The 15,621-nt window shown below is 49.9% G+C and overlaps 4 protein-coding genes across 4 annotated transcripts; all 4 read right to left on the bottom strand.

Annotated features, from left to right (window-relative positions):
* Nucleotides 1-1,968: 1,968 nt before the first annotated feature.
* BU25DRAFT_439303 (ankyrin repeat domain-containing protein) lies at nucleotides 1,969-6,175 on the bottom strand (the record flags this gene model as incomplete). The annotated part of the gene is made up of 6 exons (XM_033709101.1): nucleotides 1,969-2,415; nucleotides 2,861-2,887; nucleotides 2,927-2,976; nucleotides 3,572-4,814; nucleotides 4,865-5,716; nucleotides 5,766-6,175. The coding sequence occupies 6 exons, from the start codon at nucleotides 6,173-6,175 to the stop codon at nucleotides 2,268-2,270; spliced, it is 2,730 nt and encodes a 909-aa protein (XP_033563012.1). The 3' UTR covers nucleotides 1,969-2,267.
* Nucleotides 6,176-7,513: 1,338 nt separating this feature from the next.
* BU25DRAFT_296980 (glycoside hydrolase family 43 protein) lies at nucleotides 7,514-7,678 on the bottom strand (the record flags this gene model as incomplete). The annotated part of the gene is made up of 1 exon (XM_033701926.1): nucleotides 7,514-7,678. A coding segment is annotated over one exon (165 nt), but the record flags the coding sequence as incomplete, so codon positions are not given.
* A 122-nt stretch (nucleotides 7,679-7,800) lies between these two features.
* Nucleotides 7,801-9,507, bottom strand: BU25DRAFT_390760 (uncharacterized protein). The gene is made up of 2 exons (XM_033704586.1): nucleotides 9,185-9,507; nucleotides 7,801-9,125 (listed from the first exon to the last, which is right to left on the bottom strand). The coding sequence occupies exons 1-2, from the start codon at nucleotides 9,253-9,255 to the stop codon at nucleotides 8,027-8,029; spliced, it is 1,170 nt and encodes a 389-aa protein (XP_033563010.1). The 5' UTR covers nucleotides 9,256-9,507; the 3' UTR covers nucleotides 7,801-8,026.
* A 3,056-nt stretch (nucleotides 9,508-12,563) lies between these two features.
* BU25DRAFT_409845 (uncharacterized protein) lies at nucleotides 12,564-14,037 on the bottom strand. Its single transcript, XM_033706148.1, has 2 exons — nucleotides 13,623-14,037; nucleotides 12,564-13,567 (listed from the first exon to the last, which is right to left on the bottom strand). The coding sequence occupies exons 1-2, from the start codon at nucleotides 13,831-13,833 to the stop codon at nucleotides 12,720-12,722; spliced, it is 1,059 nt and encodes a 352-aa protein (XP_033563009.1). The 5' UTR covers nucleotides 13,834-14,037; the 3' UTR covers nucleotides 12,564-12,719.
* Nucleotides 14,038-15,621: the final 1,584 nt, after the last annotated feature.

Genomic DNA, 15,621 nt, shown 5'->3' with positions numbered 1-15,621 from the left:
GGAAACAAAGAGCAGTCTGTGGACATTTTCAGGTCGCGCCAAGGTCTGCACAAAGGGCTTCATGGCTGCGCTTTTGGAGCGGAGTAGGACAGGGACATGCCAATGGCAGTTTGTGATTTTCGGATTGAGAAGAGATGTTTGTGTTGGAAGAGTTAGAAGTACCGCTGAGGCATTTTATAGCTCTTACAAGCTGCAATGAGAGGTCATGGCGATACTCGTTTTGCGTTTCAGTGACTTTATTCGAGAGGCTAGTGGAGAGCAATCAAACAGCCGACCACAATTTTACTTCATTTACGAATATAAACGTACTGTCCTTGATATTCATGTCCTGGGATATAGTACATTTCTTGGACCTTAGTTAGAGCTATGGCTTATGGAAATTTGATGTTGTAGAGCACGCTGGCGATAAAAAATGGATAAGGCTTTGTGTGATTTCATATATGCTTCAGCATAAGATCTCCACGCAAGCACATGTAGCGCTTCGCGATGCTTTTTACATCCAATTTAGCATACCTACGCAGCGTTTTACGGTTCGAGAGAACAGAATTGAATGCACAACAACAAGCTGTGCAAGAAGAAGTCACGAGTAGGAGATGTATGAATTTCGGAGGCATTCATATCCAGACATAGCAAGATAAGCGGGTTTTCGGAGAGTCCAAAAAGACTAGACCTGGCTATAGGCAAGGTATCTTTCAAAGGTGCATGCAGAGAATTCACAATGAAGAGTTTCAAAAATTGAAGTCCAAGAGAAGATATTGTACACTTCAAGAGATGCATGAAAGCCATAGTTGTGGTGGGCTTGGATTTCGACGTCCTCCAACCTCCAAACGTCGACCTCGGTAGCAGGGGAATTTGGAGGGACATGCAGAGCAAAGACATGAGTTCGACTCTAAGGAGGGTTTGAAATTAAAGACCCATGATATTAGAAGAAAGAAGTGTTGAGACTGTGATGGAGAATTCATGTACCCAGGTGCTGTTAGAGAGGAAGGGAAACGTAGTGATCTAACAAAACAATTGACTTCCAAGGTTTAGTAGTCATTCTTTGCGGTGATGAATACAAAGCTAGCTTAGCCTTTTGTTGCAGTAGTTGCGATAAATGAAGGTGTAACCGCGCAGGGCGGTCGGTCAGGGGGAAACCGCGCGAAGCAGTAGAATCAGTATATATTATGTTGTTCTTCTTCAGTGTTCTGTCTTTCTCAACGAGCCACCAGGGTCTGTTTTCATGACGTATCTGTCGTTCAGACAGAGGTAGAAAGGGCTTGTTGGAAAGGGCAAGAGCACTGCGCCAACACACGTGGCACACATGACCTCTATACTCCATAAACCGTCACACCTTTCCCCCTCCATGTAATGCTTGTTTATATCCTCGACCGATTCAGGTTTTGGAAGATTAATTGAGCCAAGATCGAGATTATGCCCGGTTCGAGATTTCGGGTTTTGGTGCGTGCTTGAAGGCTCAGACATGCCAGTTGATTTTCGAGCACGTTTAAAGGAGCGTGCGGTAAAGATATGCCCTGCAAACTTGCAGATTCTTCAAGTTTCGAGAGGCACGACTTGTTAATGGTAGACTTGAAAGCATGGTAGGAGTTTGTGCGCATTCTGAGAATCGCGACAACGCGCCAATCCCAAAACATTGATGCAATTTCGTGACTCGCAAGCATTCACACATGGGTGTAATGCTCATAAATTTTGAATAAGCCAGCGGGCAAAGACATTGCACGTTCCTGATCCTGTTCTGAGATTGGCATAGTTGCGAAGAGCCGAGGATAGAGTAGAGACCAGGATCGTTCGGGTCAATATATACCTTTGAGGACGCAGAGAGGAGCCATATACCGGTATTACTTTCGTTTTGTTGAGCACGTGGACTGGAAACATGAGTATACCATTTGACGTGTCGAATGTCAAGCGACAAAGACATGTTAAGATCGCAGTCTTCTTCGGCGTTAGAAGTACAGAGATTGGTTAATGATGAAATTGGAAGCACTGTAACGATAAGTACATGGCAACCTCCCTGACATGAGTGACCTGAAGTTCTACGTGCATCACACCTTCCTCGGTCCACCTTGCATGACGCAACGTCGAACTCACATCCTGCTCATAGACACAACAAGAAACACGATACTACGGAAGGCGCTCAAACTTCGATTTTAAACTTCTAGTTTCCAGTGTTGCACTGTTTTCCGCAACCCGGGCCGGAGCAGCTGCTGGGATCAAAGCCGGTACACTTGCACTCCAGGTGGCTACAGCGGGCCTGTAGGAGGGCATAATCAGTGCCAATTGGGATCGGTTGGGGGGATGCTTCGCGTTTGACTTCGGCAGGTACAGCTATGGCGAGAGAAGCGACGAAGAGTATGAAAGTGGTGGAGAGCTTCATCTTGGGTGTGTTCGAGTCGAACGTCTTGACCGGGGGGTTTTCTTTGTAGGGCGTTCTTATATGAAGTACGAGTGTTCTATCTTGTTGATGTGAGGTCACAAGACCCTAGGAACGTTGATGAAATGTGACCGTGTAAGGAAGCTGCGTGTTGACACAGGATAGAGAAGCTTGAAGGTGAACACAGAAAAATATAGCAATTCATGAGATTAGCAGCTATTTATCGATAAATCTACTGTGGCACAGGCGTTCAGGTGAGCCTTGGCGGTGAGCACTGGGGGCGAGTGAGATCCGAAAATGGAAGGAGCGTCTTGAACGAGGTCAATTCTGTGGTAAAAAAATATCATTACGCCTCGTTATGCTTCGAGACATGCTGTCAGAACGACCTACGCGAGGCTTGCGCCCTACACAATCAATACGGCCTTGCATCGATTGTGCATCAGCACTATACCCGATGGCCCGAGAACACTACGCCGACGGACCACTGACTTTGGAACCGCAACCCCACATCCTATACTTGTTGCTTGAGGTACGTCCCAAGGTGACGAGACACACTACATTGGTAGTCCGGGCCTCCGGAGTGTCTCTTTTACAGACCTGTCAGGCTGCAGCTGACATATAACGACTCTCCGGCTATCGTTCCTTCTGTCGACTAGTTTCCGACAAGGGTTATTGTGGTGTTGGCTGTACTGTTGGTTCTCTCGTCAACACCCGTCAAACGATCCTTCAGCGATATCCCCTGTCTACTCGCGACTTGGGGATTTTTTATATATTGGAACGCTGTGGAGGAAGCGCGATCAAAGAGGATTATCTTTCAAGGCTTTACATGCTGTGAGAGCAGGAGATCCCTGCAGACGAGCCCGAGCTGCTGGTATGCGCCAGTATGTCTCGGCATGCATCAAGCTGCCGTTGTATCGTACTGTATTGATATTTCGACGCTATGCCTACTCTGTGTGACCCCTAGAATGGATGTGGCGCATGCTGATCGTTTACTAGAACCTTTTACGGCCACGCGCAGAGTGGTTCTGCCCCAGTCTGCATCCCACTGTACTTGCGCTGATCCGAAATGCTCAACGCCGGCTTCAGTATCGCAGTCATATGAAGATGTAAATCAGAACAGAGAAACAGCTATTCGGGCCTTGACACAAAGTTCTCTTGCTGACGTTCGTCAGCGCCAGCTGCACGCAGCATCTTGACTACCTGCTCGTGGCATCCAGCTGAAGCTGCCTGCAGTGCGTTGCCGTACCCTCCGCCCTGCGCGTTGACGTCGGCGCCTTTGTCGAGCAGCGTCTTGACTACCTGCTCGTGGCCTCTAGCTGAAGCTGCCTGCAGTGCGTTGCCGTAGTGTCCGCCCTGCGTGTTGACGTCGGCATCTTTGTCGAGCAGCGTCTTGACTATCTGCTCGTGGCCTCCAGCTGAAGCTGCCTGCAGTGCGTTGCCGTAGTGTCCGCCCTGCGCGTTGACGTCGGCGTCTTTGTCGAGCAGCATCTTAAATACCTGCTCGTGGCCTCCAGCTGAAGCTGCCTGCAGTGCGTTGCCGTAGTGTCCGCCATGCGCGCTGACCTCGGCGCCATTGTCGAGCAGCATATTGGCCAGCTCACAATGTCCGTGTCTCGCTGCAATAGTCAAGGGAGTGTCGTTCCAGCTGTCTTCCGCATTCAGTGCCTGTGTAACAGGCTCTGTTGCGGTAGATAGAATTCTTTCCGCTATGCCAGCGAGTCCAAGACGTGCTAACTCGTGCAAAGGTGTGGTTGTAGGATAATGTCTGCTGTACCCTTCGTACCTGTAGCGGGAAACTCTCAGAATTTGCGCAGCACATGAAAACGAACCGCTGTGGAGAAATTCACACGCGAGATCAGCAATCTCGGCCTCGGTTGCTCTTGCATGCACTCCCCAATTCTTAGCCGCGTAGTCGAGGAACTGGTGTTCCTGTAGCCTCGCTTCAAAGTCCTTGTCACTGGAGCAGCTGCCGCTTTGAAAATCACTAAAGCACAAGTACGTAAGGCATGTACTAGCAATGTGGAACTGGCTGTCCGGCATCCATGCATCTCCAATCCGCTCGAAGTATTCTTGTGTAGTGTAGTGTACAAGACGGATGATAGCACTTTCCGTGTCGACAATGACAAGACCGGCGCACACAGATACTAAGTCTTCGCTATTAGGCACGTTGTCCGGGTCGATCGTCGTCTCATCGGGCTCCACTGCCAGGGCGCAGCATATCTCCGCAGTGGTAAGCGGTCGTTTTGCCAATGTGATCCATGATAGAACCTTTTTAGCTAGCGCGCGATCACCCTCCAGCTGACCTTCAATTCGTTCAAGAGCATCTCTATACGCGACGTCGAGTGCGGCTGCGCCCTTCGGGAGTTTTGAGAGATTTATCTTCACATCCTTTGCCGTTCGTTTGTCTAGCAGCGAGTCTATGTGCAGGCGTGCCAGAATAAACCTAGGAACGTGTAAGTGCGCATCACTACCTGACTTTGACGAGGGACTTACATGCCATCCACCGCATCCACTATTCTTTCCTGCACCATCTCCTGCAGCGCTGCGCTGCGTTGTATGCATGTGGGTAGTCGGAATATCTGACCGGCCACGAAACGCTTGACGTCCTCTCTGCTAGCCTGCACCTCGAGCCTCAGCGCTCCTCTAAAGGCATCCTCAATGTCTGGTATATAACGGGCTGTGACCATGAAACGAACATCGCTTCCTGCTTGAAAATCTCGGAGTTTTGCCAGAAGTTGGCGGCGAGTAGCGTTCTGACATTCGTCCAGTGCATCGATCACTATATGAACAAGAGGATAGTGTGTAAGCACGTCTCGAAGCGCGCTGTAAATCTCGTCGAGTGACGGCTTGGTTCCCCGGTCGGCATGCTTCTGATGCAACCGCTCTATGGGCTCCATCGCTGACAGACGACCCTGAACCAGCTGCTTAAGAATAGCTGCCAGCAGGCTCGAGACATCTTGCTCCTCCTGAGCTTTGTAGTTGCAGTAAACGTAGACAATCCCGTGTGAGCTGTTCCGCGCTGTGTTCAGCAAATGATCGATCGCAATAGCTGCTATCATGGTTTTGCCGGCCCCTGGGATCCCTGAGCAAAAGAGAATGGTATTGGCCTCATTGAGCCATCGTGCTACTTCAGGTGCGTCCAGGAACCACTGACCCGTTCCTTCCTGTCTATGCCTTATGATGTCCGATTGTTGAGCGGGGTAGTCTGAAGCTGATATCCATTCTAGAAGCCTGCGATGCCTTGCCGAGTCTTGATCTTGTCGAATCGTGTCTACCCCAGACTGAATGACGGGTGCGTGCGTCCGAAGAAAGTTGGTGTCGTCTTTGATAGCTTGCGAAAGTTTTCTTGTATGCTTAAGCTCTGCTGCTCCACAATGCCAGGACGGAGGCTCACAAATGGTCCATATGTATCGCGATCTCTACCAGCGTCTTCAGTCGCTCCATTCGAGCCAGGATGCTCGCAATCTCTTCCTTTTTGAATTTCCATACCAGCGCCTTGCCAGCCTTCTTCAGTCGACCTCCATCGGTCATCTTAGCCTGCAGCAACTCCAGCGCCTGCTTGAACTGGTCGAGCGGCCCATTCTCAACTGCGAGGGCTCGGACAGCGGTAAACCATGGCTGACTGGCGCTCCCCTCTTCCAGTCGACATCTCAGATTGACAAGGAGGCTGTAGAGGGTCGATGCCTCGATCGCGCACTGCGCGCGGTCCTTTGAGGCATCTTTGACGTCGTTCAGATACGCAAGGAACTTGCCGGAGAGCTGGAGGACCGCGATGATGCTGGCTGTGACGCTGAGGGGATCCATATGGCAAGAAACCAAAACCTGATTGTAGGCATATATGAGCTGGCGGCGAGGAGAGGGGAAACCGACATGATGGCAAAGCGACGAGGCTGACAACGGTGCAGCTGCAGCTAGGCTGAGCAGCTATGTACGATTCGCACCAGGCTGCCAGGAACAGGGCGAAGGCACGTGACTGTACACGTCGAGACCCGCCACCAACGCATAATAGGTACAGCGTTGAGTTGAGCGTAGTAAGGATATTTATGTATGAGCACGCTATTGCGAGCTAATGCATACCAAGACGCGTTAGCACTCCCCGCTCTCTTGGACCGCTTCTGAGGTTCACGTCTCCGCCAAACGGACCTCCCGGCATGCACGTTCATGTATCGAAGTGATCTTCAACGTCTTGAGAAATAATTTCCCAGAGTCGCGCTTCCTCATTGCTCCTCCGGTATCTAGAAACACCGCCAAAGTCCCGGACGGATATGGGGTCTTGCTAGAGGGTCGATTGACGGTGTTGACGAAATGATCAATGATACAACTAACAACGCGGCAGCCCTTGGCGGAGGCCGATGTGCTAGAGGAGAAATAATCATAGAACAGTAAGATTCAACGGCGGCTTCACAAACTTGCGAGAGATAGACACCGGAGGTCCAAACTGCTAATCCGGCTCTCAACATGGTGTCTCTTTGACTGGAGATGCACCTTAAACCCTAGGTACGGAGCTTAAGTACAGACAACATGCAACGACTGCGCACGCGGTCGTAGATGCTTCTAGAAAGCTGTCAGTATGCGCCACATCTATCTATGGAGCTGTACAGTGCAGGCATAGCGTTGAATTCATTACAGTAAGATACAGCAGCATACAAACGCGCTAATGCAGGCTGATAGAAGCCAAGATGCACTGGCGCATCCCGACAACTCGGGTCCGCTTCCATGGACCTCCTCCGCACTCCGGGGCTCCCAGCATGCTCGCTCCTAGGTCGGAGTTCCTTCGAAACCTCAAAACCCAATTCTCCTTTGATTGCACTCTCAACACAACCCTCCGAGCGCTTGAGGGCCCCTCAAAATCGCAAATGAACAGGGAGTGTCGTTGAAGAATTGATTGACGACGTTGACAAATCGATCGACAGCACGGCCAACAGCACAGTAGTTCTTGTCGGAGACTACTTGGCTGAGGAACAATAGCGGAGAATCGCTATATGTCAGCTACAGTTCAACAAGCCTGCGAGGAAGACGTTTCGGAGGTTCAAACTGCAGACATATCTCGCGACACAGTCTGTCTCACCACCCAGGGATGCACCTTAGACAATTTCAAAGTAAGTGCGACGAAAGGTAAAGTTAGGCTGAGCTTGTGTGGACACTTAGTTCTTCAATCGAGAAGACGTGGTAATCTCGCATTGCGAAATGGTCTCCCTCAGAGTTAGCTGGGACATCAGCGTCGATTTCGTGGGACGCACAGAGATAGATCCGGTCCTCGAAGACGTGAGCTGATGGGTCGGCTGTCCACATATGTGTGATCAGGGGAGGATCTGCAGCAGCGACTTGACCTGTCCCGATGATAGCTGCGGTCAGGGCGGATGCTAGATTGAAATGCATAGTGGTACTCGATATAAAGAGAAGGAAGATATGGCGGCATGGGGCCGCTTGTAGAATATGATGGAATACTAAAAGGGTAAAAAGACCAGGAAGGGCATCTTGTGACATGCTGGGCAGCTTCGGATTGCTCATAAGGCAGTCTCTCTGGCTGGATTCAGATACGACGGTCATCGGTCGTCTCTTCAGGGAAATCAAGCGAACAATAGGAAGTACTGACGGTCGACATATTTTGCCTCAACATACTTGATATCCTATCCGAAGTGCAGGAAGTTTGTCCTATTGACTAGAGGTTTCCACGGACTGCCTCAAAATTCTACCCTCCGTTTGATTCGAGCGTGAGGGAACTGACGCAAAGTCATGGGATCGCACCGCCTGTATCTCAAGGTTTCTGTCGATGTCATCCAGTGCTAAACTCTTCGCAGGCGACTCCCCGTTCTCCTTCCCCGGAGACATCGAGCCAACGAGTGTTATCGACTGCGTACCTCTACTCCCGTGGCTGTTGATGGGCGACTCACGCGTCCTAGCTCGCTGCCCTGAGGAGACCGTTTGATGAGTCGTGTGTGTTGCAACGCTTGTCGTTCGAGCATGAGGGTGGAAGGTCCATGGCTGCACGCTTTCGTCGAAGTCGCCAACCTCAAACAGCTCTCGGATGATGGTCCAAGTGAATGGTATATTGGCAACGATGATCGCCATTGACGACTCACGAACGTACCAGAACATCCACATGTCATCGTATGGATGTGCGAAAGAGTAGTAGCTGTTCAGTGCGGCTGCAGCGATAACGAAGATACCGAGTGAGAAGATGCCGCAAAGGACAAGCTTCCTTCTCCATGGCAATGTCGAACGAATGAGCATCTGCAGTGCGATTGACAACATGATGAGGTCGGATGAGATGTTGAAGACAGCTTTTGTGATGCGATGGTCGACCAACGTGTTGCATTGGACTGAGTTCGTTGGCACGGCATAGTACTCCGAAAACGGACGACACCACACAGCGAAATACAGTATCTGCATGGTCACATATCCAAGTGCCACGTATGCGGAGAGGAGTTTGATGGCGATGTTCTCGTTGCGCAAGGCGGTACGGGTGAGTCGGTAGTACATGATAAGCAAACACGCCTTGCAAGACCATATCACAGATATCTGCATCTGTTCTGTCACAATCATCATCTTGCTGCCGTATGTGCGTCGTGACAGTTGGTCATCGTTGAGTGTGCCGAAGTTGAAGTCCGGAGACTCGAGGTTGGATCCAGCCTTGAACCATCTGTTGGACACTACCATCAAAGCAGTGTAGCTGGTGAGGACGAAGAGGCCCATGGTCCAGTCGTCAAGTTGAAGGCCTTTAAGCGAGCGAAAGAGGATCCGACGGGCGATGCTGTCGCGGATGTGTCAGCCTGCTCTTGCACAGCCTGCGCGATTGGAAAATAAGCTTACAGTCGTGCGATAATTATCCCTATGGCACATATGTACCATATCCACGACTCGCGACTAAATGGCATCGCCATCACGGAGATTGAGCAGCGATTATGCCGTCGCTGGCGACCGTTTCTCGCTATCCAGGGTCCAATTCGAATTTTGAAAGACGCGATTGCTGAAGGTGCATATTGCGATATAGTTTGATAGTCGACTGCGCGTCCAGTGCGGCTGAACGCTAGGCTTTGCGAGGAGCGGTTCGTGTAGAAAGTGACAGAGATGTGGCAGAACAATTACCCGACAAGCAGCGAGGTGAAGAAGAGAAAGAAGGGAGGAAGAGTGAAGCTGAAGTTTCCGAGATAAGATGATGCGGTGACGGGGGCTGATGTGTGATTCGATGATAGGCGCATTTGCGGGGTACCACGCGCGCTAAGTTGTGCATGGCAAGCAGGCTAAGATACTTTTCGTTCATAAAATTAACAACTGAGTCAGACACTCTCTCCAGCCATGTCAGATATGCTGCAAGTCTTCCGACATGCATTCGTTGTCCATCGATCTTTCATATTGAATGGGAAGATGGTAATAATGAGTGGGAGTCGCAGCAATAATCACAGAAGTTTTAAACCAACACACATCACTGGTCTTTGATCTACACGATCATTGCTCAAATCCTTCTTAGTTGACACTGTGCTTTCTGGATCAAACATGAAACTCAGATCTTTTTGTAGGCATAAAATATCCAAGCTTGGGGGCAAAGTCTCAAAAGACGTCAATGGTCCAGATAAAGCACGGTGAGAGTTTGTGTCGCTTATAGGCGTCCGTCTCTTCCATCCGATTGATGAAGAAGATATCAAGATATGCCGCGCTCGACCTTGACTTTTGGTGACCGACACAGAGTTCGACACATGGAGGTGCCAGCTTGGGAGAGGATCTGTTTCATTTATTCAGATCAGTGCCTCGTTTTGCACTCAACTTTGGGGAAAAGCAATCCTTCTGCAAAGGCAACATGCTCAGGTTGCTGCGCAAATTCCTGGTCTCTTTCTGAACAGGGACATCGAGCTTGTCTTGTCAAGTTTTCAGCATTGCAGAAAGGAAGTTGTGTGACAAAGTAGCGAGTCAGGAGATTGCACGGATTTCCATATCTCAGATAAGCTCTAGGACGTGCTCGACCATCGTTCCTCATCGTAGTCGCCTGTGGCAAAGCAACAAGCGAAAATAGAGAGAAGAGACGAACAACTTCATGGACGCAAAATTTGTTCCGGAATTGCTTTTGATTCTTTCAGGCAATGGATACACATCTGTCTCACCTTCTATCTTTTCGGGTGGTTGTACAGCAGTCTTTACTGCTTATTAGACCAGGTTTTAACAGAGAACAAAACAAATGACACTGGGCATTTGATCCCGGAGCGCGGAGGACTCTGTATTATCGAATGCTACCCGCGGCACTAGAACGGCCTCTAATCGTTTTCAGCTTTCAACCATCGAATCCTTAAACTAAAGTTGCTGGAAGTGTCCTAACCGGTACACAAATCTTCTGTAGCTTAGGCATCGAGAGGTTGCACGATGGTTTTGATTTGAGGAGATGCCGAACAGTGCAGACATACGATCTTGTTGCGGGGCTTTTTGATCTCTGGCAGGAACAGAAGATAATACTGCAGACTGTGATAATTTGGAGAGTAGAGAGAACTCATGGAGTGATAAGTGGTAAGTAGAGTTGCTGGAAGGGGAAGGGAAAGCTTTATAGCCCTAGCATTGCAATGATACAGTAACAAGGCATATGTTTTCCTCCGGGTCATGCTTTTGAAGTGCATGAGTAAAGACACAAGCTCAAAGGGAAACTGCAACTTATCACTCAAGCATAAAAACAGGGCATCGAGTTCTGTTTCTGATGTTGTGGACATGTTTGCAACAAGACACAAAAAACATTTCTCGAAGACAAGCATGTTTTAAGTGATTCTATGTAGCTGTATGCGGCTTCCCGTGTAGGTTTGAATTCTAGAGAGTAAAATGAGCTAGAAGCTGCGTCGAAGCAGTGTGGAGGTACCCAAGATATCGTAGGCAGAGCAAGTCAACGAACATCGAGAACACCGGTGGCGATTTTCTTCTTGCGAAATAAATTCACATTCATGGGAGCTGCTCCGTAGCAGGGCATCAAGATCTCTCATGCGCTATTCCCATTTCATTCGATGGGCGGCGATGCTTCTCTGAACATCTCATTCCTTGCAAAGATCAACAGACGTGGAAATTTGAGAAGCCTGGATCGTTTTTAGGTTACCTTTGTAGCAAAGACATGTATACCTGTGGGTGCCACTTTTGAAGTCTGAAAAGGCAAGTTGTAAGGAGAAGAAGTGCCATGAAGTGAATGATATTTATACTTCGCCAACGCACCTCCTAACATAGGGCCTTTAGATTGTCAAGAATGCACATCATCTTAGTCCCGTATGCTTTCGCGACAGGCTGAACGGGGCATGTACCAGAAAACTTGGCCTTTCGAAAACATATAGGGCATGATTCGTCCTTTCGACAGCAAGACTCAATTTCTCAGATATAATTTTCTGCCGCGTTTCGTTTTTGGTTCGTCGTCGGGACAGAACACAGAGAGACTCTCTCAGGAGGCACACATGAGTTGGTGATCACATGCTTTCAGCAACATCGAAGGTGCATTCCATGACTCCTGATAGAGGAAAAATCTTGCAGACTACCATGCATGAAAGCCGGGAATTCTGATTTTGAGCGCGCGTCTCGAAGCGGAAAGAACATCAACCACTCCTTCCTTCTATTTTAGAGAATTCATGGTGCGCATTGTAAAGGAAGAACCAAGAACTTCAGAACATATGACGATTCCGCCCATATTTCGAGAATGGCGTCGATTTGAGAGAGACTCGAGAGAGAAAATATGAACATCTCGATGGTGAATTTTGAAACTCGAGCCCGGGACAAAACATCATTTTGCCATTCTACAACATTCGAAGAAGTGCGGAAGTGTTTGAAGTGAGGAAAATGGCTGTTAAGACGACAGAGATTCATGAGTTGGCAAGTTGCTGCTGGACAGAAACGTTGATGCACCCGTCGTGATCTTTGGCACCATCATCGGAACCTAGGTCGTATTTTAGGACTTGAGGAACAGAAAATCGTTGTCGAAGACGTGGTCTTTTAGACACATGTCAAGCCAGATGGTTACATTTCGGGAAACAGAGGTGCTCATAGGCAAAGAATTATCGACCTTATCATGTTGTTTTGAGTGCTCGGCCAGAAGGCAGAAGCACATGGAGACGACTTTGTCCATCTTTGAATAGAGTTCAGGGAAGTGAGATGTCGATGGAAGAGGAAGGGATAAGGAGGATGTGCAGATATTTATATTGCTGCCAGAACAATGCTGATCAATAGTGAAGTAGCAATGCGTAATGTGAAGTATCAAGACTTCTGTGTACTTTTTCGGACGCCACCCAATGCACGCTCAAGCGAGGGTATATATATGAACAACAAACAACGAAGCGAAGAAGGCCGAAGCCAGCAGCAAAAAACACATTCAAGGCCCTTTTCTTACCCAGCGAGCTTATGTAGGCGCCTCCACCGGCCCTCTCCAAAACCTTCGTTTCTCATCCCTCACCGGCGCTTCCGCTTCGACTTCCACCGGCCGCGTTCCAGGGACCTGCCACTGCCCTGGTTTAGTCTTTTCAGGCGCCTCCACTTCAACCGCCCTGTCGTATCCATGGACTTCCGAGACACCAAAATACGGAACGCCCGGCCGGTGCACACCGCCCTGCTGCTGCCAGTTCTTGATATCCTGCTCGCTCCACCCATTCGTGGTAGGGAATCCATTCGGGTCGAACTCTGGGCTATTGTGATAATATTGCGAGGTGAGTGGGGGATGTGTTTGAGCGTGTTCTTGTCTGGCATTGACGCGCCGACGGTGGATGAGGAAAGCGGTTAGGGCGACGAGGGAGAGGATTGTGCAGCCGCCGATTGTGCCGCCTACGATTGGGCCGAGGGTTTGCTTCTTCTCCCCTCCTTCTCCTTCATTCAAGGTCGACGTCGGTGTGCTCGCAGGCGACGCAGAAGCTGTAACAGTAACGATTATCGGGCTCGGTGTAGATGTCAGGCCGTAGCTATACGGCGCCGTGCTCGTGAATCCCCTCGCGGCACATCCATTCTGCGTCATTGTCGTGCTCTCATAAGCAAAAAGCCATTTATAGCATTCCGGTGCTGTGCTTTCTGTGCATTTTGCTATCGCGTTGTCACTTGAGCAGGCGTCGTTTGTGCAGGATGCACTCATGACGCTAGATGGAATGCAAGTCGTTGCGATGATGCATGCGGACAGCGAAGAAGGGTCGCAGCACCCGTGCACGCCGAAGAAGGTATTTGTTGCACATATCTGCGAGTTAGGGCATGTTATTGAGGATGCTGGGATAATCAGTAATGAATGGTGATAGCGGGTGGTAAGGCTGAAGATACGTACCCGACAGCCCGGAGATGTAGCCGCATGTGTTGCCCTCATTTGCCTGCAGAGCTTCGCGGCCGAAGATCTTGAATTGTGGTGCTGCTGTCGGCGCGGGACTCCAGTTGACTGCTGCTACCGCGAAGTGCTGTGTAGGTTCTAGTATTGCGAGCGCTGCCGCGGATGCTAGAGCTGGTGCCAGGATGGCGCATCTTGCATATGAGAGCCTCATGATTGTCGAGTTTCCATGCAGGCAGCCGAAGCTCGAGCTTCAACAAGTACTGGAACCAAGGTTATGTTGTTACACGGTTGACGCAGCAAAGCGGGGAGTATCAAAGTATGGGCACTGTTAGGCGTGCAGCTCTCAAGATAGGCATCGTGAGCTCTGCAAAGAAGAGGCAGGGTAAGCTTAAAGCTCCCTTGCTATGACCGGCCCATGCCCTGGCGATCCGCTGTTACTGTGATGAATCGAGGATCAGGTGGGTGCGCCAGCATATTTGAGGCAAGGCGTCGACAGCACCCTTGGAGCGGTCTGCCAATTGTAACAATCGACGTCAGCCGTGATGCGCAGTCTCGGTAACGACCACTCGTCATTGGGAGACACCGCCACCAGAGAGGTAAGTAAGCAGCCGGGGCTGAGTACATTTGGCAAGGCGGGGTGGTTGGTGGGCGAGGATAGGGTCTGAGCGTGCATGCATCCCTACGCAAAGTCTCCAGAATCACGCCAGGATATGACTGCACGTAATAATAGACCGCATCCACCGGTCACCGAGGGAAGACGATGTGGTAAGGTGCGGCCCTGGGTGAAGAGACACACTGTGTCGCGAGACAGGTTTGCACTTTGGACCTCCGAAGCGTCTCCCTCGCAAGCAAGCAAAGCTGTAGACAATACGGTTTGATTTTACAGTTGTTGTTCTACTCGGCGATAAGGATCACTGTGGTGTTGGCTTTGCATCGATCATTTTGTCGACATCGTGGATTGACCCGTCGACGATACCCCCACCCCCCTGGTGCATTCGCGACATTAACAACTTCTCAAGCATTCGGAGGGTCAGGTAGAAAGGGCGATCAAGAAAGAGTATGGTTTCGATGGTTATTTGTCCCACCAGCGTGCATGCCGGGAGTTCCGTTGTACGAAGGAGAAGACTCCTGTCTGATGCGATGGGTTAGCGCATCTCGGCATGCGTTAGCTTGCAGTAGCGTGCTAAGATATCACGACCTCCCAGAACGGCTGTGGCGCGTGGCTGTTGTCCCCCAGACCCTGGCAAGAACAACGTCGCAATCATGTGACCTTACGCGGATCGTCTAGACAGCAGCCGATTGTACAGTTGTCTAGCCCCGCCTTCGCACAAACGGTCTGAAAATCATCACTTTGTTGATTTTACTGTAGTACGAAGGCGTAACGAGCTCGAAATCACCTTACCCAGAGGATCTTGCAGTGCTACCTAAGTCTGTTACATTGTATTATTTACTAGTTGTGGCTGAAGCTACTGCGATGAGCCACGCAAGCTTGAACGACAGTTTGTTTATTGTAAGCATCAACAGTAGCCACGCTGAACAACTTGCTGACTCTCGGACTACAGAAGGTACAGAGTCGAGTGTTTCTTCCTTAACCTTTACTGACGTACCCGCTTATAGGAAGTAAGTTGGCTGCTAGCAGTAACTTGCGAGGCTGCTGCTAACGTTGTTGTGTCCGGCGGTGTAGGAAGTCAGTAAGCCGACAAACGTCGAGACACAAGGCTGCTGCTAACGTTGTTGTGTCTCGTGGTGTAGCTTGTAAGTAGACCTGCAAACTTCGAGACACGAGGCTGCTGCTAATGATGTTGTGTCCGGTGGTGTAGGAGGTTAGTAAGCCTACAAACGTTGAGACACAAGGCTGCTGCTAACATTGCTATGTCTGATGGTGTAGCTTGTAAGTAGACCTGCGAACGTCGAGACATGAGGCTGCTGCTAATGCTGTTGTGTCCGGTGGTGTAGCGAGTAAGTAGACCTGCGAACATTAAGACACGAGGCTGCTGCT

This window comes from Macroventuria anomochaeta, assembly GCF_010093625.1.
Source record: "Macroventuria anomochaeta strain CBS 525.71 unplaced genomic scaffold BU25scaffold_12, whole genome shotgun sequence".
Taxonomy (NCBI): Eukaryota; Fungi; Ascomycota; class Dothideomycetes; order Pleosporales; family Didymellaceae; genus Macroventuria; species Macroventuria anomochaeta.
Note: the sequence above shows the minus strand (reverse complement) of the source record. Positions and strands in the feature narration are given on the sequence as shown.

What these genes read in the sequence shown, in the direction of transcription:
- BU25DRAFT_390760 (XM_033704586.1), bottom strand. Translation starts at nt 9,255, where the DNA reads ATGGCGATGCCATTTAGTCGCGAGTCGTGGATATGGTACATATGTGCC. An exon ending in GGGATAATTATCGCACGACT is followed by an intron (nt 9,126 to 9,184) that starts GTAAGCTTATTT and finishes CATCCGCGACAG; the next exon opens with CATCGCCCGTCGGATCCTCT.
- BU25DRAFT_409845 (XM_033706148.1), bottom strand. Translation starts at nt 13,833, where the DNA reads ATGAGGCTCTCATATGCAAGATGCGCCATCCTGGCACCAGCTCTAGCA. An exon ending in CTACATCTCCGGGCTGTCGG is followed by an intron (nt 13,568 to 13,622) that starts GTACGTATCTTC and finishes TGATTATCCCAG; the next exon opens with CATCCTCAATAACATGCCCT.